Raw genomic sequence first — 25,157 nt, forward strand, 5'->3', positions numbered from 1 at the left:
CACACACGCGTGCCATCAATACAGATGGCGGCGGAGGTGTCAACCCATTAGGGAAACCGCAGCCACCATCTTTGTTAAGGGCAATGGTAAAAGACAACAGAGAGGTAGGTGGGGGCATGGGGGCCAGGGCAACACACACACGCTGGGGGAAAGGGCAAGCTGATGCCCAAGGGGCCCAACATTCTTGGCACCGGCCCTGCTTGGTACTCTCTCCAAGAGCCACTTCCACTCAGTTTGTTGTACAGAGAGATTTATGTTCCTTAAGTATTTGTCTTATTTCTTTCTGTATGTAAGTTGTATTTGGGTTATTTCTATTTTCTTTAATCAGGAATTTACAAGGAGAGTTTCAAATGGTATATAGGCTCTAGGCCAGCCTTTCCCAACTAGTGGGCCACCAGATGTTGTTGGACCACAACTCCCATCAGCCTCAGCCAGCATTGCCAATGGTCAGGAAAGATGGGAATTGTGGTCCAACAACATCTGGTGGCCTACAAGTTGGGAAAGGCTGCTCTAGGCAATCCGTATTTACTTTTTCAACGATGTAACATAATAGGAAGAGTGGTGATCAGATTTGATTAAGTTTAAGTTGATTGTACAAGATTATATATCCTTCATTGAACCAATTAGCAAAGTATAGCATTTCTCCTCAGAATGAGATATTTATGGTGCTATGCAATTCAGCATTTGCAAATTCATTTGTTACAACAGGGGCTATAGGTGGGAGCTGCTTTTTGTGAAAGCTTGTTCCAGACCTTCCAGATAGGTTTGGCTGAAGACAGAAAAGCTGGGTCTGAGATGCATCTCTCCTGCCAAAACTAGGTTGTCTGGGTTATGCTAGATTGAGGATAGTTTTATTACTTGATAATATTAAGTACCCATAAACCTACTTTGTAGTTTTTTTGGTATTAATTTTCCTGTGCTGTGTTCTGTGTGGTTTATTGGTCCAAAACTGTTTTGTCCAATTTCCATTGTAAATAGCAGAAACAGGAGGGTTTTCTTTTTTGGGGGGGGGGTATTTTCATTGTAGAAATCCATCCCAACAAGGACAATGGAAATTTTTGCATGGTCCTAGCTCTTTGTCTATTTGTGCAGCTAATTGTTTACAATTATGGTCTTTCAGTGTACTTAATTCTGGATGTATCCAAATGTATTTGTATTGCTCAGTGCTGGCAAAGTAAGTAAGAAAACTACAACTATGACTAAAAGACAGTAGGGGAATTCTCCATAATGATCAAAATAACCTATCAGAGAACTACATTAGTTAACCAACAATATGACCAATTTATCAGGAGATGGGCAATCTTTATCAACTATTGGAATGAAAAAATCAGAGATAACATTATCCACTACAACTCATTCTATTTCATTTATTTCATCCTCTCTCTAAATCACCACAGAAAATTTTGAGGGCTATTCTACTACTTCCTATTCTCCTATTTCACTCAAGACAAATCCTATCAAACCTAAGTGTTTATAAACATCTAAATTTTATAAATTTCCTTTTTTTTCGCTTTAAACTATGTGCCTCAAAGCACCTTTAACTCCTATTATATTCCAAAAAAAAGGAAAGGAAAAATGCAATGATGAAAGTCAGCTATCTAATATTGTTCTCATACAGAATAACGAAGGCTGATACTGAGTAATAAAAATGTATAATTTAATGTTGACTTGTCTGCTGTACTTCCTATTGTGCTTTTACTTCGTTTTAATGATGCCCTGGGCTCTCATGAGAGGAAGGGTGGGATACAGGAAATAAAGTAACTTCACGTTGTTACCTTTTGATCAGGCAGACTAAAAAGAAATTCCCTGTCAAAACGACCAGGTCTCCTGAGTGCTGGATCTATAGAATCAAGTCTGTTTGTAGCACCAATGACAACTATTTCTCCTCTGTTGTCGAGTCCATCCATGAGAGCAAGTAGGGTAGACACTATAGAGCTAAAACAACATTTCAGTCACATTTTTAGAGAGAACATTAAAAATATGTAAATATAGTCATTCAGAAGTGTTTTCAACCATACTCAAAGTATTTAAGTCCATGGATAACCACAATGTATATGGCAGAACCAAATTTATCAATTTGCAAACAGAAGGGGCCATTCTGTCCATGGAAGGTTTTTGACTTAGCAAAGGAATCCTGCTGACAGAAAAGGGAAGAAAATTCTCAATGGTTTGCCCTGCAACCCTCTCCCCTTTCTGGTGGGTCCCCCAACCCTCTGGAAGAGATTTTCAGAGGGTGCAAGGGGTTGCCGCAAGAGGGGAAATAAGCAAAACTCACCACCCCTTCCTCCCACCAGCAGGGGAATATCCAGAGTTAAATTATGCTTACAGGAGCTTGGATCCCAGACAAGGTGGCTCTATATTTATGAACCACATAAGCACTTGAGAGGAACTATCCTTTTAGTTTCACTCACAGATGATGCATAAGTATGCCAGTAACAACCACATTCCAAAACACAGTCCAAAAGGAATAATTCTAGTAAGTGTTCTCACAAAGTTACATTGTATCCCATCTTGGAACAAAGAAGACTTTCCCGTAAACCCAGAAAAAAACTTCACAAACAAGTAAGAAGAAACACAAAGAGCAATCCTTCACCTATTACTGCTGATTCCCTCCTTCTACATAAAGTTTGAAGAACATAAAACCTTTTTTTCATAGTTCAATCTCTCACAAATAAAAAAGGGAGACGCTTTCCCTTTCCTGTCATAGCTGAAGAAACACGCTAGGAGCATTCTGCCAATCTCCACTGCTACAGTGCAAATTTTGGTCTATTCACTTGAGCCCCACGGCCCCCTCAACCACATAAGGTCCCACTGACATGCATTTAGGGAACACAGCAACACTACTTGGTGGACCAATTCCTGTACCAATTATAAGGTGCTATAATTAAAATGAAGCTTACCTTGCAATATGTTGTTCACAAGAGATAAAAGTTTAAAATCCATTTAAAACATTTAGAATTTTCTCCCGCGTTTTAATGACAGTTTACTAATGATTTTTATGCTAAGTTTATTTGTCAATATGCAAGAAACTTTCAATGACCTAAATAAAATTAAAATAACTTTATGCACTTAATGCGAAAAAGGGTTGGATCTACCACTGTGTGAGCAGTAAGTATTCCACTTGTGTTAACTGTGGAGCTAACACAAGATATTCAGAAGTAATACACTAGGATTACCTGTGAATCTGGTCTTGTCTGCTAGAACGGACTGGGGCCAAGCCATCTATTTCATCAAAAAAGATTATGGATGGCCTCATCAGGTATGCCTGGTGAGCAACAAATAGTATTAGTTATAAATAATAAAAGCATTTGTTTATACTCCCAAGGACTAAGCCTATGTGTATCTTCAATTACTGCAGCAAACTTGCATTCCTGGGTAAACCAACTCTGGTCATAACTCTAAAGTCTGCCAATTAAAGGTGTTCATTGGTCAGATACATTTTCCTAAATGATAACAGCAACAGTATGATAGATTCAGGAACAGGTGAACTCTTGATTTCTATGAGTATGAAAGCCATAACTCTACATCCTCACTTATGCCAGTCATACAAGTGCCATAAAATCTTTTCTTTTTGTGAGAGCTGAGGTTCACATCCAACAGCTCATCTACTTTTGAGGAATTATGTTTGTCTATGTTCCATATGAGATAGTCCAGAGTATCACTGCAACAGGCAAAGCAGAAGTGCAACTCTTCCAGTGTTCAAACTGAGAGATGCAAGCAGTCAAGGTAATATTTCTCCGAACTCAAGGCTAAATAAAGCTGCAGTGAGTTGTACTGCTCAAACAACCTGTTCCTATTCATTTCCAAGCAGCTACGCCCATCCATGAAGGAGTTTTATTAACATGATATTAAAAAAGAACAAACCCAAATATCTCATTTACACATAACACACTTGCACATTTCGATTCTAAGAGTCACTCTAAGTGGTTTTGCTTTTTGGTATGCCAAGAAAAACCTGATAGCTTCTTAAACATTTTCTAACACAGTCTGACAAATACAATCTTTCAGCTTAACTTTTCACTCTGTTCCTAGAAGGAGCCCTTCTGCCCATGAAAAGACCCTTTATGTAAGCAGAAGCTCCTTCCATTTATGCAACAAGAAGTTAAGATCCCATAATGCTTGATTCCATCAGCACCTTCAGGGAATAAACTCATAAACAAAAACTCTAGTGAACATTTCTTCCTCAACAATCTAGATTACATTCAGTTCAAAATTCTCCTTCATGCCTTTCCATATTATGTGTTAATACTGCACAATTAAGAATCCAAATAAAGATACAAGGGATGTGACAAATTACTCCTGTTTTGATTTTCAGAGTGAAAGTAATAATCGGGTGGGAGGGAACAAAATGTTTCCCAAAGTAAACCTTTAAGGCTGCAATCCCATAATCACTTCACTGAGAGTAGGTCTCACCAACATTAATGAGACTCACTTTTGAATAGACATATATAGGAGAATTGGGCTTAAACTATCTTTGTCATGGCTATTCATGTTCAGCCATTGTTTTCTCTTCTCTGCTGCTACTTAAAATACAATGTCCATACCCACTTGGGGGTGTCCTAGTGCCCACTGGAGAAGAAGACAGGTCACAGCAAGAGCAATGCTCCCTGGATTGCATTTCCCTCTCCCTTAGAAGTGCTAACGTTTCACCCCCTTTTCACATTACACACACACAATATCATGGTGGGGTGCTTCTGCCATCACCAAAAGTATTCATATGAAGCATTCCCACCCTGTTTTGGTTGGAACTACCAAAGGAATAATACTGTATACTAACTTGATCAAAGAGGAGTCGAAGTTGTCGTTCAGATTCACCAACCCATTTGCTGAGACAGTCTGCTCCTTTCCTCATAAAAAAAGCAACCTTTCTCTCCCCTTGGGTGCACTCATTGGCCAGAGCTCTAGCTACCAAGGTTTTACCTGTTCCAGGAGGACCATAAAACAAACAGCCCCTGAAGACAAATGGATAAATACAGTAATCACTATTTCTTTTTTTCTTGAACAACGCACAGAAAGTATTTGTCTCCCATGTGGCAGGAATGCCAATAAATAAGAGCCCAACAATCTTTTCAGGATGCCTAGGAACATTCAGGTTACTATGAATTAAGAACAAATCAACTGCCAATATTTTGTTTGAAAATGCTGTAATTGTTCTTTTTATTTCAAATTGTTTAAAGAAAAAAATCTAATTCCACAAAATAAATGTCTTTCACTTGTTGCTAATGTGTCAGCTGACAGGTCAGTAGGTTACTGTGCAACATCATCATAGATTTTAAAAAATCAGATATGTTTCTGAAGACTGTTTGAAGAGAGGAAAAGTTTTTACTAATTTGGTTACAATTCAAATATAAAGCTTTCAAGTTTTTTCACCCTTTTGCAAATCTGCCCACTAAAATAAGACAAAAATTAAGACATGAAAGGAAAAACCAAGTAGTGAGTCTGATTGAATGCTTAGCATTTTGCTTCTGTTAGAAAAGCTCTGTGCCTCCTGATTCATGAAACTTTTTGCCTATTTCTTGTAGTTCCTTGAAAGTCTCTGAATGACAGCTTTCCTCTCTATTGACATCCTTGCGTTATCCTTTAAAAATGCAATAGATTCCTTCACTGGTTAGATTCAATCCAGAATGTTACTATGGTTTTTAAATCACACTAAAAATCCCTCATCTGTCTTATTCTTCAGAAAGGTACTGATGTACGCATGCATGGAAGCAAAGCAGTTCAGCAGTCTATCACATCTATTCCTTTTACTTAGACACAGCAACAAGATACAAGTCCTGACCACCAATCCAGTTAAGATCCCTTTAGTCATATTTAAGAGCTTGAGCAAAATAAACTTTTATTTAAGCAGAATAAAGTTCTTTAAACAGTCCTCAAATTACTTGTCAAATCCCTACCCCACCATAGCTCTTAACAGTCATTTAGCTGGGTAAATAGAGTTAATAGCATAGTTTTTGAACTGTACATATTGGAATCAATTTAATCTGAATTGTACAGTCTTACTGAGCAACTAGCTTTGCTGAACAACTTCTTCAAGAAATGAGTGGAGGATGGACTTAACCTGCCAGCTAGTGCTCTTCCTTTGACACCATTCTTCTTTCACCTCTAAGTTGACACCTGGGGGGGAAGTAACACAGTACACCCCAGGGGTTGCTAAATCCCTTCTCTACAAAAGTAGGATATATTAAAGCAATATAAGTCAAATATGAATAAAATTTATATGAAAAAAAATCTACATACCTTGGTGGCTGAATTTTGAATTTTTCAAATATTTCAGGATAAAGAAGAGGAAATATAACCATTTCCTTAAGTGCATGAATATGGTTGCTCAATCCACCTATGCTATCAAAGCGCACCTAAGAGGGAAATAAATAGCAACTTTTTACTATTGGTTTCATGTATAATCAGCATAAATTTAGAGGAGTCAGGAACAGGATCCAGGCAGCGGGCCAAATCCTGACCTCCCCATCACCACCATGGGCCATTTAGACAGGAGGGCAGGGCCTCCCATCTGTCAATAACCTGACATCACAGTGACATCAGGTGAACCATAACAAAAGTATTCCTTTGCAGGCACAGCTCCAGTTATGCCCACAGAGTAATATCCTTTGCATTGCAGGCTTCAATTCAAGCTGGTGACACAAAGGGATATTTGTGCTCACTGCAAGTCTCGATGGGGAACTCCATAGTGAAGCTGATAACTGCAGGCTTGCTGTCACCACCAATTAGCTAACTGATGTTGACAGCAAGCCTCCCCTGCCAAGGAACAATCAGGAGCACTTTAAGACGCCCAACTGTTCCCTTATAGGTATAGAGCAGGCGGAAATGTGGATAGCATCACATATGTCAGGTACAGGACTGATAGGTGTGGCTTCAGGAAGATGGCCTTGCAGCCAACATAGGACACAAGCTGGGCCTAATTAGGTCCATGGGCCAGAGGTTCTCCACCCCTGGTTTGGAGAAAGTACTCAAAAGCAGATTTATTAAATGTAAGTAATAAAATATGGATTTATTTTTAACATTTGCAAGTGTAATTTAAGGTTTCCTGGGTTTTTTTTGAGTAATCGACATACAACAGAGGAAGTGCTGATTTAACCAGCCAGTTCAAATTCATTATGCATTTATTTAAACTTCAGATTAGAGGTGCTGATTAGTTTCCTGTAAAATAGATGCTCACTTATGAAGACAAATAGTTGAAACACACCGTTTTGTCAAGAATCATAGGATCTACATCAGCCAAACTCGCACCAACTTTCACTCGTTCACGCAGGATTCCACTGGCCAAGTCTTCTGCTCTGAAGTTCATAGGCAGACATCTGTTTCAGATACGAAAAACCAATGGGCAATATTCAGTTGCATGGTAAGCAAGGCTGCCATACAATGGAGATACATGTAGGCAAAGGAGAAAACCATAGGATGTTTCAGTATGTCCCAACACCACTGAGAATTTCAGTTGCCATGGGAAAAATATGGCTGAGTATCAGGAGTGCCATGGACAAATAGCCAAAATACAAATGTACAGTAAGGAACATAAGTCTGACCTACAAAAGGATACCAACTCTGTAGAATTCAAATCTCAAACCCTACGGGAGAGCCCACAGCTCAAAATCACATGGACTGCATGCATAAAGTCTTGGACTACATCCCCAACATCTTTAAGACATTAAACAGAATTTAAGACGGAATGCGTTCTACCAGCTTCGGCTGGTATCCCAACTACGACCCTATCTGGACAGGGAGAACCTTGCCACAGTTATCCATGCTCTGGTAACCTCTAGATTGGACTACTGTAATGCACTCTACGTAAGGTTACCTCTGAAGACGGTTCGGAAACTTCAGCTGGTGCAGAATGCTGCGGCCAGAGTTCTTACTGGGATTAAAAAATATGATCATATAACCCCTGTCCTGGCCCAGCTGCACTGGCTACCAATATGCTTCCGGGCCAGATTCAAAGTGTTGGTTCTTACCTATAAAGCCCTTAACGGCATTGGACCGCAATACCTGGTGGAACGCCTCTCCCGCTATATACCTGCCCGTTCACTACGTTTGACATCGAAGGCCCTTCTCCGGGTTCCAACGCATATGGAGGCCCGGAGAGTAATAACCAGAACTAGGGCCTTCTCAGTGGTGGCCCCCGAGTTATGGAACGCCCTCCCTGATGAGATACGCCTGGCGCCTTCTTTGTTATCCTTTCGGCGCCAGGTAAAGACCTACCTCTTCGCTCAGGCATTTTAATTTAATTTTATTTTAATTTGTCTCTGTCTTGATTTTGTTTTTATATTTTACAGTGTATTGTTATAATGTTTATTGTATTTTAATCTGTTTTTACCTTTTTGTACACCGCCCTGAGAGCTAGAAAGCTATAGGGCGGTTTAAAAATCTAATAAAATAAAATAAATAAATAAATAACTAGCAAGACTGGAACAGACCCTTTCCTGAGACTGTGTAGACTCACTACTAGTCACAACACAGCATACTAAGGTATTGTTCTCTAAGCTGAGTAATGAAAGAAAAAATGTTACCTGTTTCTTGCTCTTGCCATGCTCTTAGATTTTCTTCTTTCAAAGCGTTCTTCATCCGAAGAGGTTGTATCACTGCTGTGAATAGCATGCTTCTTTCTTCTATGGCAGCAACAAAAACATTTTACTGAAGAACAGCATGTACTGAGCTGTGCAGTACTAACAATGAAATACATTAAAAATGCTCTAAAATTTAAAATAGCATAGAGAAAACAACTCTCTATGCTGGTTGAAATGGTTTAGATATCATGATAAACAATGGTTTATCATGACAGCCAGCCTCAGCCTCATGCTACCCGCTCCTTCACTGGCATGGCCATAAGAAGACTGGACGCTTTCACTTCCATTTTTTATTAACCACAGGTGTCATTTTGTCCAAATACAAAAAACTATGGCTACTCTTAACTATGGTTTGTTTGAAACAGGCCATCTTCAAACTATGGTTTATCATGACTTCTGAAATTGCCTACTATGACCTGGTTCAGATACGTCTTACTCTAATGAACCAGTTTATTAGGCTGAGAACAAGCATTGTGACAATGTGCTTCCTGCTCCCCTTCTCTTGTGTGCCATAATGCCAGATGACATGTATTTGTTTAACCATTCTTTCCCATTACATTCAATCTGGGAAGCTGTGGCTTATCTGCAACTACAAGGCATGTATCCTTATGGATTCTCCTAAATTTATTTTACAAAGAATGTCCACAAAAAACACACCATCAAATTATAGATCTATGTTCACAATGTATTCTGTGATTTGTTGGTGGATTTGTTGTCATCCTACATCAAAATCATGGATATCTATAAAGATCTATGCCTTGGAGCAACATATCTGTGATACTGGCAAACACCAGATCCTTAATTTTTAGTGTGCAGTTCTACCAATGTAAGTTTTAATTCGATGGTGTTTTGGTGGGACCCTGCATACAATCATACCAATTCACAAGATACTGTTGGTATTCACCTCAAAGGTGTTTCTAAGGGGGCACTAGGTCAAACTAAGTGGTTTGTTATCCATCAATTGCTTGAAGAGGCAGAAAAAAGTCATAGCTTCAGGCTGCTTCTGGGTAATCCCTCCCCAGAATCTTCTGGCCAAGCTTCGCTTATACATTTTATACACACATTATCTCCATTATACATATAACATGTTTGTACCGTACCATTCTTATTTATAATTATAAATATCATGACACTCCCCAGAGTACTGTGATGTGTTCCCTCATTTGAAATTGCTTATCTGAGGGTTATTAGCCAGCCAAGGATGGGCTTTGTTTGTGCCCAAGTGCCCCCTTGGAAACACCTTTCAGGCGAGTACAAACAGTACCTTCTCCAGTGGGCCCTAGGCCACAACCAAGTGGGATGTTCCAAAGTCATCCTTTTCTTTTTTAGGATGGGACTGGATGATTACTGGCTCAGTAGAATCTATTGAAAGACCCGCCTTCCAAAAGTGGCCTCCGTTGAAGCATACATGTCCATCTTATGTTTTGTAAAGGAAGATGGATTAGACCACGTAGCTGCCCTGTAAACCTCTTGCATAGAAGCACTGGTAGTCAAGGCTGCACATATTGCTGCTGATCTAGCAGAGTGGGCCTGCGGAGGGGTTAACATAAGAACATAAGAACATAAGAAGAGCCTGCTGGATCAGGCCAGTGGCCCATCTAGTCCAGCATCCTGTTCTCACAGCGGCCAACCAGGTGCCTGGGGGAAGCCCGCAAGCAGGACCCGACTGCAAGAACACTCTCCCCTCCGGAGGCTTCCGGCAACTGGTTTTCAGAAGCATGCTGCCTCTGACTAGGGTGGCAGAGCACAGCCATCACGGCTAGTAGCCATTGATAGCCCTGTCCTCCATGAATTTGTCTAATCTTCTTTTAAAGCCATCCAAGCTGGTGGCCATTACTGCATCTTGTGGGAGCAAATTCCATAGTTTAACTATGCGCTGAGTAAAGAAGTACTTCCTTTTGTCTGTCCTGAATCTTCCAACATTCAGCTTCTTTGAATGTCCACGAGTTCTAGTATTATGAGAGAGGGAGAAGAACTTTTCTCTATCCACTTTCTCAATGCCATGCATAATTTTATACACTTCTATCATGTCTCCTCTGACCCGCCTTTTCTCTAAACTAAAAAGCCCCAAATGCTGCAACCTTTCCTCGTAAGGGAGTCGCTCCATCCCCTTGATCATTCTGGTTGCCCTCTTCTGAACCTTTCCCAACTCTATAATATCCTTTTTGAGATGAGGCGACCAGAACTGTACACAGTATTCTAAATGCGGCCGCACCATAGATTTATACAATGGCATTATGATATCGGCTGTTTTATTTTCAATACCTTTCCTAATTATCCCTAGCATGGAATTTGCCTTTTTCACAGCTGCCGCACACTGGGTCGACATCTTCATCATGCTGTCCACTACAACCCAGAGGTCTCTCTCTTTTTGAGACTGAAAGGGCTCTGGGTTCAGAGATTCTTCTTGGCGATACATTTGCCACAAGGAACAGAACCTTCTAAGACAAATGTCGTAGTGGAATGCTTTTTAGTGGTTCAAATAGCAGACACTATAATGCTGTTAGAACCGTATGTAGACTCCAAGTTCACAATAGATATTGAACTGGTGGACTTGACTGTGCCGCTCCCTTGAGAAACTGTTTTAGATATGGATGAGAGTTGATAGATATCGATGAAGATGCAGAGAGCACTGAGTTTAGGGCTGATACCCAATGTCTTAGTATACTATGGAGATCATCCTCCCCTGCTCTATCCTCCAATAGTGGATGTATGGCTCTGGAATTCTGTGAATTTTACCTCACGTAACCCCTCAAGTTATTGTGAGCATTTGAGGTTGCATGATGCTGAGCTGTCATGGCTGAGGATATTGAGAGTGAGTGTGTAATACTGGTAACTATCTGCTAATTACCCTGCAAATTTGTAGTTGTGATGTTATCTAGTAAGAAATGCATTTAATTGGAAGGACCTTGCTGGTCCAGAATCGTATTAGTGGTTGTCATAGTATTACGTAATAGTTCTGTTGACATCTCTGCCAATAGAGCTTCTTTTAACTGATTGATGAATAAGGGTTAAGTTCAAATTTTCTTCTTGTACAACACTATGGCCAGTGGTGGCAGCAATGAGGATAACCTTTGGAGAGAAACCATGCAATCTTGTGTTTATATATTGGTTTTGCTGCAGTACAGGTGGTTGACGACATGGGGTCACCTGAGTTACTTCTGCCAGAAATCCATTGTTGAAGGGCTGTGCTTGCAGGCTTTGATCAGAGGAGGCAGCCAATACATTTAAGTTGGATTCAGGCTGCTGCCAGAGCTTTTGACCAGAGATGGCAGCATTCTCAGTACTATATTTATTTATTTATTTATTGTATTTATATACCACGCCATAGCCGAAGCTCTCTGGGCGGTTTACAATAACTAAAAACATTAAAAACAAATATACAAATTTAAAAACACATCTTTTAAAAACAATTTAAAACAATTTGAAAAAATTGGGGCAGCTCCCATTATCTGCATAGGAAAATCTGACTGATCCTTCATTTTACAGAAAATCTGACTTGACCTTGCTAGACCCAGTCTTGGCCCGGGCTCCTCATCTCCCTCTGACAATTCCTCCTCCTCCTCAAACAGCCAGAGGTGAACTCATCTCATATCTGATTATTTTCTTTTCTGGTGCTGCCAGCGAACTGCTCTCATTCTGGTCCATCTCTATGCCCACTGATGCTGCTGGTACTTCTGTGCCATCTGGAGCCGACAACACCATTGACTGGCCCACTGTGTCTCCACTACTGTGGGCACCGTTCAGGCTGCGTTGCATCATTTGTTATGGGAAGTTGGAGGACCCAACATAGCAGGCACTACTATCTGTGCCACCATTGCCCTCCTCAATGTACTTACTGGCTTCCTTTGCAGCCCCTCTGAGCCCTCACTTGGCTTCAGGGGAGACTGCGGCTGCGGCTTTTTTAATGCCTTTCGTCATTTCCAATTTAATTCCAGGCTTGACCAGTATTCCCAACCACGGAACTAAGGCAGTTCAATCACATGGTAACTTTTAACCACTATATAATTAATTCTTAGATAACTTTATTTATTTATTTATTTATATCCCGCCCTTCCTCTGAGCTGGAGCCCAGGGCGGCAAACAAAAGCAGTAAAAACACTTTAAAACATCATACAAAACATCAAACTTAATCACGCAGTAATTGTTAGTAACAGTAAAATTAACTCTTAGGCAAATCACAATATAATTCATTGATCAGCAATTGGGAAGTTAACAAAGGTGGATGAATTTATTATTAAGTATAAGAATCAGTTCTAAATTAATTGGTAAAGTAAGACCCCAGTCTCTGAAAGAACAGAGGAAGGAGACAACAGTCACTTACAGCTACAGGTTAAGGACAGTCAGACCCAGGGATAGACATACACCCTTACCCAATCACAGACTCACACACTCCCACCTGATTAAAGCAATCCAAGGCCAAAAGAAAGCCAGCTAAAGTGTCCTTTTCAAACAAAGCAGAAAAATAAACAGAGGTTCCAAGGGAGGAATTACCCAGAAGCAACCTAGAGCCATCATGTCTTTCTGCCTCTTCAAGCAATTGACGGACAACAACCGACTTGATTGTGTCCTACTGCCCACTGGAGGAGAATTTATTTTACTTCTATTAGATCTAACTTTTACCAAGACCCCCCCATGGAAAAGCAAAGTGTGTGTCCGCACAGACACTTCGTCTCTTTCCATCTGTCAGGGGAAGGGTGACCTGGGGAAGAGAAACACCTGGGGGAGGCGATGCCCAACACCCAATGTGCCTACAGGCCCAACAAGGTTGACAACCCCAGATTTACCTGATATGACTTCTTCTTGCAGGAGATCTATGTATGTCAAACAACGCATTTTCCCTTTTCTTCTGGTGTGCTGGCACTGGATAAGGCAAACCAATTTGAAAAATAATGCAAGAGAAATTTGTAAAACATTGTGGGGTATTTTTGTTCTTTTTGTTTGTTTTTGGTTTTACAGATTTACACAAACATCTACATTTTACTGTTATCTTGTTATAGCTCAAAAATCAGACCTTTAAGCAAAAAAGGCACTCTACACCCTCTCCTCCTATCTTTTTCTCTCTCAGTCTGTGTTATCTCCCACCAATCCTCTAACAAGAGGGCAGAACAGTCATCAACAGCAAGCAGCAGATGCACAAATGCAATGCTGCCGCCCACTGCCTTTCCACTCAAAGGAGAACACTTTGACACCTCCTGGTTCACTCAACCAATTACATCCAAGTATCCTTTTCTAGTGTGACACTATATAAATGACCCCGGAAAGTAGTCATCCTCTTCTTCTCTCCAAACCAGTTTCCTCAAATCCCACCCATTTCTTCAAGCCCCAAGTACCATGACTTTCACTGGATTTTTGTTGTTATGTGCCTTCAAGTTGATTACAACTTATGGCGACCCTATGAATTAGCGACCTCCAAGAGCATCTGTTTTAAACCACCCTGTTCAGATCTTGTAAGTTCAGGTCTGTGGCTTCCTTTATGGAATCAATCCATCTCTTGTTTGGCCTTCCTCTTTTTCTACTCCCTTCTGTTTTTCCCAGCATTACGGCCTTTTCTAGCGAATCATGTCTTCTCGTTGTGTCCAAATATGATAACCTCAGTTTCATCATTTTAGCTTCTAATTACAGTTCTGGTTTAATTTGTACTAACACCTAATTATTTGTCTTTTTCACAGTCCATGGTATCTGCAAAGCTCTCTTCCAGCACCACATTTCAAATGAGCTGATTTTTCTCTCATCCACTTTTTTCCACTGTCCAACTTTCACATCCATACACAGAGATCAGGAATACCATGGTCTGAATGATCCTGACTTTAGTGTTCAGTGATACACCTTTGCATTTGAGGACCCTTTCTAGTTTTCTCATAGCTGTCCTCCCCAGTCCTAGCCTTCTTCTAATTTCTTGAGTATTGTCTCCATTTTGGTTAATGACTGTGCCGAGGTATTGATAATCCTTGACAAGTTCAATGTCCTCATTGTCAACTTTAAAGTTATGTAAATCTTCTGTTGTCATTACTTTAGTCTTCTTGATGTTCATCTGTAGTCCTGCTTTTGTGCTTTCCTCTTTAACTTTCAACAGCATTCGTTTCATGACCCCACTGCAACTGCAACTTATAAAGTAAATACGAGGTAAAAAGCTGCAAGCAAGCAGATTTCATTTTTAAATTAATTGTGGCATCTCCTTGTTCCTTACACCAGGGGTGGGGAACTTGCAGCCCCCTCCAGATGTTGCTGAACTACAACTCCCATCATCCCTGACCATTGCGCATGCTGGTGCCGATCAGATTTAGAGTCTAACAACTGGATGGACACAGGTTTCCTTTCCCTTACAGGGTGAAGGGGCAGAGAAGACAGGAAGCACACAGACTGAAGACCTGCTGCTAATCTCACCATACCTAAAAGGTGGAGATGTGCAAAAATTGTCACTGAAACGAGAGTCACAGTTACAACTGTACATAATCAACTGCTTCATTACACAATTCAAAGAATGAAGGATACAGAGCAAATGCACTGCTGACACGTCCTACAAGACTCACCCTTCATACTGGATGTTCAAAAAAAAGAGGATGGTGTTAGATTCCACCACCACCACCCTTCTTCAAAAATAGATCAAGATGACATTACCCCTCCCCATTTTATGCAAAAAACCTTGTGAGGAAAGTTAAGCTAAGAGAGTGCGACTGTTCAAAGATCACTCACTAAGCTTCATACTTGAGTAGGGATTTGAATATGGGTCTCCCTAGTATAACACAACACCCTAACTAGGATGAGATTTTGCTAAAGCTAAGACATGTCAGCCGCCCAACAGTCTCACAACTTCAAGAATCAGCAGATGAACTGGAACAGAGCAGATAGTTACTTGAGTTAACAAGATAACATTTTGAGCTTTTCTAATTATAATTGTGCTTTAGAGTCAGAGCACTAAATTATATCTTCCTTGTGTAGATATTACATAGACTGTGTTCACACATCATGCTAAACCTTAGCATGCTATAGCTTAGCATGACATGAATGAGCTTAGGCAAGGCAGGAGGGAGATTTTGGAAGCTTTTGCTCCCACTTTTCTTTAACCACTGCCGTTTCATCCAAATCAACAAACTGTCATTAGCATTAACTATGGTTTCTTTTAAACAAGCCAACTTGAAGCCATGCTTTCAAACAAACCAGTCTATGGTAACCATGGTTAGTTGGTATAGGACGGCATGTCAAGCCATAGTAAAGAAAAAAAACAGAAGCAAAAACATCTGAATTCCTTCCAAGAAGAGCACGGAGGCGTTAGCACATGAGCCTCAGGTTCATATAGTATAGTGTGACAGGTAAACACGGCCATAGTGTCTCATAATGAACATCTAGTGGTGCAAAGAGAAAAACTACTATGAAAGGAACTTTAGCTTCCAGCAGTCTGAAGAATAGTCCACTAAAAGGGACTGCTAATCTTTCCTGAAAGGTGTTTGAGTGAGCACTAGGATACCACCAAGTGGGGTTCTGTTTCTTTTGTTGCTTGAAGCAAGAAAACGTCACCCCTTCCCCCTGGAGTGTCAGTTTGTCTTGCTTGAAGACGATCTGTATTGCCTTGTGCTCTTACTCTGGCCTGTTCTCTTTACTCATTATTAGTAGTATTGTTTTGTCAGTTGTCTGTACTTGTTTGTGAGTTAAAGCCAGTTTTTGTTAAACTGAATGGTACAAATGTATATCTTTTGCTATACATTTAAGGAAGTCTGACCAACACAGTTACTAAGATTAAGTAAAAGAGTGATGTATACAGTTCACTAAAATTAAGTTTTATCCTTCTCTCCCTTACCTATAGGAGGTGCTTGATACCTCTCCACTGTTTTTCTTTGTCTCAGATTATACGGACGATCATTCTCTTCTCCCTCTGCCTCCTCTACTTCAATATCTCCATCTTCTTCTTGAGATTCTAAAAATAAAAAGGCACATTAAAATTGTATACAAATTTAGCACAGACACTTGTAAAACATATTTTGAAGAGTTCCTGTTAATGTGTAAGCTTATTTTATTTTATAAAATTTATAATTTGGTCACATAGAGTATTTTTAGAAAGTCTCAGGGAAAAATTCCTTATGGATGAATTTAAAATCAGTCTGCTCAAGGTAATGATAGACTGAATAAATTAATTCAATATGTACAGAGCAGAGTTTATTTTGGTCCATGAATTATAACTAAACAAACTTGGAGATATCAGCAACCCTATGACTTTATCACTTTAAACTCACATATTAGCTTTTTCAACAGCACCTACAAAGGTAGCTAGTGAACCTCTGTCATTACCTTCTTCTTCCCCTTCTGTGGAAACTTCATGGTGGTTCTGGATTCCATAGCTATTTCTCCTCAATGATTTCCTCCTCCTCTTGACACGTGAATACATGTCCATGTTTTCCTAGAGTAAAGATAATCCCAACATAATCTCTACTACATTTAGTAATGTTAAAAAAAAAAACAGAGGAACATCATGTTTTCTAAGTTAACAGCATAAAATCCTAATGATTTTGGGAAATGTTAATAAATATTTGAGGTGGGGAAGAAGTGCTGCTAGGACTGCAGGCAAAATAAATTCCACTATCTAAGATGGAGATTCGGTGAGCAAAGAACTGAATGCTTTATGTTCCTTCTTTATCTTGGGAACTATAGGAACACCAAGAACAAACAAAATAATTTTGTTATTGTATCTACATTAACAAGTTTATGGTATTCCAAAAATATATGATTTTGTAACAATGGAGCACCTGCTGTTGAACAAATGTCCACATTTGGGGGGGAGGGGGCACATTCTGCATTGTGGAACTCACAGATGGTGCACAGTGCAAGGCCCTCCAATTGGTATATTCAAATTCATCCGTCTTGCCACCATGCGGCCGTGTGATGCACACAATAATGCTGCCCAAGGGTTGGGACCCACAGAAATGAACTGACTCAGGGATTCCACCACACAGATCTACAGCTTCCCAACAGCCAATAGGGTTGCTTGGGAGGGCAACTTAGCCAGCTCATAAAAGAGGAAGCCTTGTTGCCTCATCAGTTGGCTTCCATTTAAACGGCCATTTGTCATTTCATTTCAATAGTTGTGCAAGTCTGAGTTGTGGTATACAGGTCAGGGAGTTTTCTTAATTCTTAATCTGGCTTTTAGATGTGAAGCTGTACAGGTTGAGGGGGGCCTCAGGAGATCACAGGAACAATACAGGTTCTAGAACACTCAACTGCAGAAGAAATCCACAGATGAACTGGTCTGCATTAAATTGCAATCACAACTTGACAAATGGGTCAACCTAACACCTACCGTGGAAGAATTTCTGCCTATTTTTGCCAGATGGTATTACTAATTCTTTTAGCTTCCCCCCCCCCAATATAAACTGACATCAACACAAAAATGAAAAACTTAAATGTATTAAAAATCAATTGGAGTCAATATTTTATTAATGTGTGTTAAGTGGTGCACAGGAACAACAAAACCAAAGCTTAAGCAAAATGCAGAAATGTATTTTGGACTTACAAATTCTGTATCTGTCCACATGCGCAACCTTTCCACTTCACCTGATCGCCTATTCCGTCTGATGTTAATATTGTCCATTTCTTGAAGAACAGCTTCAGCAGTACTAACATACATAAAGATTGCATATACGTTACATATAATATAAAGATGAAACTGTACTGCCCAGTCCTGAAATGGTGAATTAAAAGACCTCTGCCTCTTATTTAGAGATTGTTCTATAAAGAGCAAGCAGAGGGATCCTTTATCTCCCAGCCACTGAGATCAGGAGATAAAGCCTTCTACCTGCTCTTTAGGGGAGAAGAATAAAAAGCAGCATCCCCCCCCCACTCAGTACTGGTGGGGGGAGGGGTCCGTTAGAGAGAACTTTATAACACCTCTCATCCTGCCGAGGGAGAGAGCACTCTCGTGTGTGTGTGCATGCGTGCGCCTGTGTTATGCACCGTAATAAGTCAGATATGACTTTATGTGGGTATTAATATAGGTTCTGTGAATGTAGTGAACTCATATATGACCTAATCATTTATAAACTTCATGACTGAAGAATAGATGCTGGCTCCACCTAAACTGCTGAGAGAAGAAAATAGAATAAGAAATGCTGATAGATCTCTCAAATAACCATGACACTAGAATTTTGTCTTTTCAACATCATAAAGAGATTAAAAACACCAGGTAAGAGCACCCCTCCTTGGAAGTCACCAATAGACACTCCAGAGGCACAATGGACTGAATGGCACATTCCAGGGCAGATGGTCCCTAGCATTGTGATAAGAACGTAGATCCCTACAATCATGCTGCTAGCCGGCTTGCTCCGTACTAGAGAACTTTGGAAAAAGCAAACAAATGATCACATGATCAAACAAAGCAGATGCAGAATGAGGTGTAAGAACTCCAGAGGGACAGAGACATCTTCGGGTAAAACCGCCACAACCCAAGGGCAGTATGAAGATTCTACAACCACCAGGCTCCATCTGTACAGCCATCTGAATAGCTAGACATACCCATTGTGTGTGTGTGTGTGTGTGTGTTCGTACAGTAGGGGCTCTGCCACTATACACTTTACGCACCAACTCTTCCCCCCAAGTTAGCAAGTCATCTCCCTCTCCCCTTGTCCCAGGTCGCTAAGCCCCCCTTCTCTCGTCCCCTCCACAGGGGTCACCAAGCTTCCTTTTCCCATGGGTTACCAACCCTCCACCCCCCATGGATCAGCAAGGCTCCTTTTTCTGTCTCCTGCTCTCCTTTCCCCCCAGGGGTCACCAAGCTTTCTCCTCTCCTCCTGCCATCTCCAAGGGGTTGTGAAGCTTCCTCTTCTCCCCTCCCCCAGATGGGTCGCCAAGCTTCTTCAAGCTTCATAGAGACAATGAGGCCTGGCAGAAGTGCACTAGCCTGTCACTCCACAGCTCACCCAAGCTATGCCCGTCTTTTCCACTCATTCTGGTATGCTCCTTCCCCCACACACACAAAGGTCAGCAAGCTTCCCAGCCACACACACAGGTTCTGGCAAGCTTTCCCACACACGTGGGTTGTCAAGCTTGGGCCCCCATCCCGCACACAGGCCACCAATCTTCCTGGTGTACAGACCTCACGGTAATAATGGTGAGGCCTCCCAGTAGCAATGTCAAGGCATCCCAGAGCTGGCTGGTCATTCCGCAGTTCCTCCAAGCTGCTGCCCGGTCACTCAATGTCATACAACAGTTTGCAGCCCCACAGACTGCACTGCCACCTGTCTGTGATGCTGCAAACTGTAGCATGATAGGTCCAGAGCTCACAAAAAAAATATATAGGAAGATGCATAAAAAACTTCAGGGACAGATAGTATGCATGTGTGCAAGAAAGAGGGTGCTCTTATGCTTTTGAATTGTAATCGATAAACATGGTTGTTTGCCTTTTCCAAACAAAACAGAGAATGATCTCCAGTTGTCACTAATACAAAACTCTTTATCGTAACTCACAATAGTTTTACATCAGTGAGCCCTGGAAACTGCTCCTTTTTGTTTTCATTTGAGGTGCTTTGTTCCCCTTTTACTTTTGCTGCTTTTACTTTTCTCCCATATAAGAATCTCACAAAGTCACATGCCATTTTGCATCTGTGCGTATATATGAGTGCATGACTGTGTGTGAACTCACTGTATGTGTGGGTCTGTGCGTGCTGTACATGTGGTGAATGTGCATATGTAGTCTATGTGTGGGTTGAGTGTGCATGTGTGTAGCAAGTGTGCATGTGGCCTGACTTTGTGTATGTACGCAGCAAGTGTAGTCTGAGTGTGAGCATGTGTTTATACACTGGCCAAGCCCACCAGTGGCATGTGGCCCTTGGACAGATAGCTGATTGTCAATTGCCAGAGGGCCAAAAAAGATTAGCCACCCCTAGTTAAAGGTTATAAAGAGAATAAAAGCCTCCTGCACTCAGCAGTTAGATTTTAAAAAGTAATAAAAACTGAGGCATAATAATTTCAAAGTATGACATTTACTATAGTTTCAACAATTTTGCAAAAACCAGGGGCTGAAGGAAAACACAATTAGAAGGTTAAACACAATTAGATTAAAATATTCCAAAAAAGAAACCAACTTGTATACATACTTGTATGGTGATTAAACGGAAAGTTGGACTTATCATGAAGTGTCCTTCTGGTCAGCGGAGAGTGGAGCAGACAGGAATGGGTTAACTCTCCTGGAGACAGAGTCAGCACTATAACACAAAACGTTTAGCTGGTGGCCAGCTGGAAGGGGAGGAACCTTCTCCCGTTCTCCAGTTTGTGACACAGCTGTAAAAAACTGAGTACTGAGCAGCCGGCCACTACACCTACATGAACTTGAAACTTGAGCAGAGGATAGAATAAGAAGTGTTAACAAATCAGCACACACTGCCAGGAAGGGATGTAGCCCTTGCTACTCTATCCAGAGGGTGAGCGACCGGTGGTCTCCAGAAAGTTTCAGGAGAGGTGCCCTCCCCACCCCACAGCCTAGGTTTTGCTGCAGGGTGGGGCTGTCTGCTCCACTCTCCACTGACCAGACACTTCACAGTAAGTCAAGCTTTCCTTTCTCGGTCAGCGGAGGAGTGGAGCAGACAGGAATGGGACGTACCTGAGCAGTGACCCCCCCTTACATCCTTGGGTGGGAGCAAACCTAGGCCACCACCCTCTGAAGAACCCTTCTGCCGAAGGCAGCTTCAGCAGAAGCAGATTTACCCACCTTGTAGTGTCTGACGAAGGTGGATGAGTGAGCCCAGGTGGCAGATTTGCAGATTTCCTCCAGCAGGGCATCCTTGTGGAGCGCCGCCATGGTGGCAGTCCCTCTGAGTGTGCAGTGATCCCTGGAGGAGGAGCTCTTCCTTTTGCCTGATAGGTCTTAACTACGCAATCCCTCACCCAGCGGCTGATGGTGGACCTGGGCTCCTTTAATCCCTGCACCCCTTGTTTAAAAGATGTGAACAGGGCCTCAGACTTCCTGAACGATTCTGTATGGTCCAGATAGATCCGAAGTGCCCGCCTGACTTCGAGTTTGTGCCATTTCTTCTCCTTGAGATGGACAGGGTTGGGGCAGAAGTAGGGTAGAGAAATGTCCTGTCCCCTGTGGAATGAGGAATTGACCTTGGATAGAAAACTGGGATCAGGGCAAAGAACCACTTTGTCTGGATGAAATATGCACAGCTCCTCACAGATGGACAGGGCCCCCAGTTCCCCCACCCTCCTGGCTGAGGTGATTGCCACAAGAAAAACTGTCCTGAGGGTGAGGTCCTTGATTGGTATTGAACGTGCTGGTTCAAATGGATGTTGTGAGAGAGCTCTAAGGACTAATGAAAGATCCCAGGAGGGAAACCTGTGTTGCACTGGAGGTGACAGCAGGGCTGCCCCTCAGAGAAAATGTTTGACTCGAGGGTGAGAGGAAATGGAATGGCTCCCCACTGTCAGAAACACACTGCCTAGGGCCGTCACCTGTCTCTTAAGCATGTTCGGGGCTAGCCCCTGGTCCAGACCGTCTTGCAGGAAGTCGAGAATGTTGTGAATGTGGCATTCCGCGACAGGTAACTGTTTGCGTCTACACCACCTGTTGAACGTCTTCCATGTGAGGTCATAAATTCTCTAGGTGGATTGTTTGCGAGATGCCAGAATGGTGGAAACAATCCTCTCAGACAGCCCCTCTTCACTTATCCACTGCCGCTCAGCCTCCAAGCGTGAAGCTGGAGCCACTCTGGGTCTGGGTGAAGGATGGGTCCTTGTGAGAGAAGATCCGGTCTGGAGGGAAGACGCCATGGCGGACTGGAGCTGAGGTCCACTAGGTCAGAAAACCATGGTCTCCGTGGCCAGCGTGGAGCCACCACTATCACCTGGACCTGGAGAACTCTGATTCTGTGCAGCAGCCTGGACAGAAGAGGTAGAGGCGGGAAGGCATAAGAGGAGTCCCCGAGGCCAGGGGGCGGACAGGGCATCTATGTCCTGGGCGTGTGGATCCCAGCCTTGTGCCATGAACTGGTCCAGTTGGGCATTCACCGATGAGGCAAACAGGTCCATGCATGGGAGCCCCCACTTTTGAGTTATCTCTAGGAACACGCCCCAGTGAAGGGCCCACTCTCCCTGGTGGACTTATTCCTGGCTCAGCCAGTCGGCTTGTGTGTTCAGGATACCCTGTACATGTATGTCCGAAATGGAAGCCAGGTACCTTTCTGTCTCACTGCAACAGCAGGTTGGTCTCCCTCTGAAGAGGGCCTGATTTTGTGCCCCCTTGTTTGCAGACATGTGATTTGGCTGTGACATTGTCGGTGCGTACTAGCACATGAGTCTGATAAGTAAGAGGTAAGAACTCCTGGAGTGCTAGTCGGATTGCTCTGAGCTCCAACCAGTTGATTGACTGACGCCGCTCCTGCACTGACCACTTCCCCTGTGTGATGCTGGAGCAAGAGGTCACTCCCCAGCCATATAGGCTTGTGTCTGTGGTGACTATTTATTATTATTTATTATTTATTTATTTTATTTTATTTTATTTATAGACCGCCCATAGCGAATAGCTCTCTGGGCGGTGAACAGCAGAGTTAAAATACAAAGTTACAATAAAACATACAAGGTCACAACAAGGTAGAGTAAAAAACATTGAATATAAAACATGAACGTTAAAATGCCTGGGAGTATAACCAGGTCTTAACCTGGCGCCTAAAAGAAAGTACCGTAGAAAGAAAGTACTATTGAGACTGTTGGAGCTCTGTGGGAAAGGCCTTTCTCCAGATGAGGTAAACGTCCCCACCACTGGAGGGACTCCTGCACATGCCTCAGGAGGGTGATCAGCCAGTTCCGGCACGAGGTGATCTGGTCCTGATATGGAAGCAGCAGCCACTGTAGGGCTCTTGAGTGGAAGCGCACCCATGGCACTGAGTCTATGGCCACTATCATGGAGCCCTGCAGCTTAGCCAATTCCATCAGAGGAGCCTGGCTGCCTTGCAGGCACATGTGCAGCTGGTGCAGGAGCTTGTCCGTGCGATCAGTGGACAGGAACAGCTTGCTTTGAGCTGTGTAGATGACCACTCCCAGATGTTGAAGGTTCTGGGTGGGTATCAGATGGCTCTTGTCCTTGTTGATGATGAAGCCGTGGTTCTCCAGACACTGGATGGTAGTCTGGAGATCCCATTGCGCCACTGTCGCTGAAAAGGCCCTCACCAGAAGGTCATCCAGGTAAGGGTATATGTGGACTCCCTGAGTGCAAAGGTGTGCCACTACTATTACCATTATTTTGGTGAACACCTAAGGAGCCGAGGCAAGACCAACAGACATGGCCCTATATTGAAACTGGTGGTGGCCGTGCACAAAGTGGAGGAAGTGTCTGTGCTGCTGGAGAATAAGGACATACAGGTATGCCTCTGTGAGATCTATAGATCCAAGGAAGTCCACAGGTTGAATGGTTTCCGCAATAGACCTGAGCGTCTCCATCTTGAACTTCTTTGTCCGCAGGAAGCAGTTCAAGAATTTTAAATCCAAGATAGCGCTGTAATTGCCATTACGTCTGGGGACTGTAAAGAACACAGAGAAGGTTACTGAGGACCTCTGATGCTCTGGCACGGGTTCAATGGCGCCTATCTCAAGGAGGTGAAAAATGACATCCAGGGTTCTCTGCAGCTTCTCCGGCTGACGAGATGGAGAAGGTGTCCTCCATCTGTCCTGCAGGAGGGTGGCAAACTCTAGGGAGTAGCCAGACTGGATGGTGCTCAGTATCCATTTGTCTGAGGTGGAGGCCACCCAGGCATGTGCAAAAACTTGAAGTCTGCCCCCCACCTGGGCCATCCTGGCGTCATGCATGGCTTTGCTTGACACTGGGCTTGGGTTTTTGACGATGTTTGTTGCCTCCACCCACCACTGGAGGGTGTGGAATGGGTGCGGTAGCGGGAGGAATTCCAGGAAGAGTTCCAGGACCCCCAGAAATGACGTGCAGTCCTGTAGGTAGTTGGATAGCCCTTGGGACAAAAGGAATGTGAAGCCTTTTTATGAGATTTGTCATCTTTCCTGGGAGCGGAAGGAAGAGCCTTCTTTTTATCCATGGTCCCCACCAGGTGGCGCTCTAGAGACTTGCCAAAAAGCTGCCCACCCGAGTAGGACAGAGCTGCATGACTGCCTTGGGAGTGATGGTCCCACTGTTTCAGCCATATATTGCGTCTTACTACCACTCCATAGCCAAGAGCTCTTGCTGAGTACTGTAGGCTGTCTAAGGAAGAATCTGCTAGGAATTCAGCTGTTTTAGCCTATTTGTGCAGCCCCTCCCTGACATGTCTGGCATCAGGAGGCACTTCCGATAGTAGCACTTTAGCCCACTTTACTGCAGCCCATGCCAGGAAGGAGCTGGCTGCCAAAGCTCTCATGGCTAATGCAGATGCTTCGTGTGCGCGTTTTAAGATAGCCTCACTGCGCCTGTCACTTTGGTCTGAAAGAGTATCCGCTCCTTCTTTGGGAATAGTTGTCTTAGCCCCGAGGGCAGACACAGGCTTGTCAACGGCCAGGACTGGAAGGGTTGCCATGGTCATGGCAGGAAGATCATACAACTTCTTGGAGCTTTGGATTTGGCTGGATGATCCCATTCTTCCTTTAACAATGTCCTTG

The 25,157-nt window shown here is 42.7% G+C and overlaps 1 protein-coding gene and 1 non-coding gene across 3 annotated transcripts in view; both read right to left on the reverse strand.

The window, feature by feature from the left end:
- ATAD2B (ATPase family AAA domain containing 2B) overlaps positions 1-25,157 on the reverse strand; it is a 97,366-nt gene that overhangs the window by 55,214 nt on the left and 16,995 nt on the right. For both annotated transcript variants that reach the window (XM_061622697.1, XM_061622696.1), the window contains exons 5-14: positions 18,082-18,184; positions 16,863-16,971; positions 16,375-16,491; positions 13,364-13,439; positions 8,520-8,618; positions 7,202-7,313; positions 6,238-6,353; positions 4,778-4,952; positions 3,177-3,265; positions 1,776-1,935 (exon numbers count right to left, since the gene is read on the reverse strand). In XM_061622697.1, coding sequence (XP_061478681.1) covers positions 1,776-1,935; positions 3,177-3,265; positions 4,778-4,952; positions 6,238-6,353; positions 7,202-7,313; positions 8,520-8,618; positions 13,364-13,439; positions 16,375-16,491; positions 16,863-16,971; positions 18,082-18,184 — 1,156 coding nt within the window. The remainder of the gene's footprint in view (positions 1-1,775; positions 1,936-3,176; positions 3,266-4,777; positions 4,953-6,237; positions 6,354-7,201; positions 7,314-8,519; positions 8,619-13,363; positions 13,440-16,374; positions 16,492-16,862; positions 16,972-18,081; positions 18,185-25,157) is intronic.
- On the reverse strand, positions 13,636-13,851 carry LOC133384728 (small nucleolar RNA U3). Its single transcript, XR_009762661.1, has one exon. It is a non-coding gene; the product is annotated as a small nucleolar RNA U3 (small nucleolar RNA).

The sequence above is a fragment of the Rhineura floridana genome, chromosome 4 (assembly GCF_030035675.1).
Source record: "Rhineura floridana isolate rRhiFlo1 chromosome 4, rRhiFlo1.hap2, whole genome shotgun sequence".
In the NCBI taxonomy this organism is placed as follows: Eukaryota; Metazoa; Chordata; class Lepidosauria; order Squamata; family Rhineuridae; genus Rhineura; species Rhineura floridana.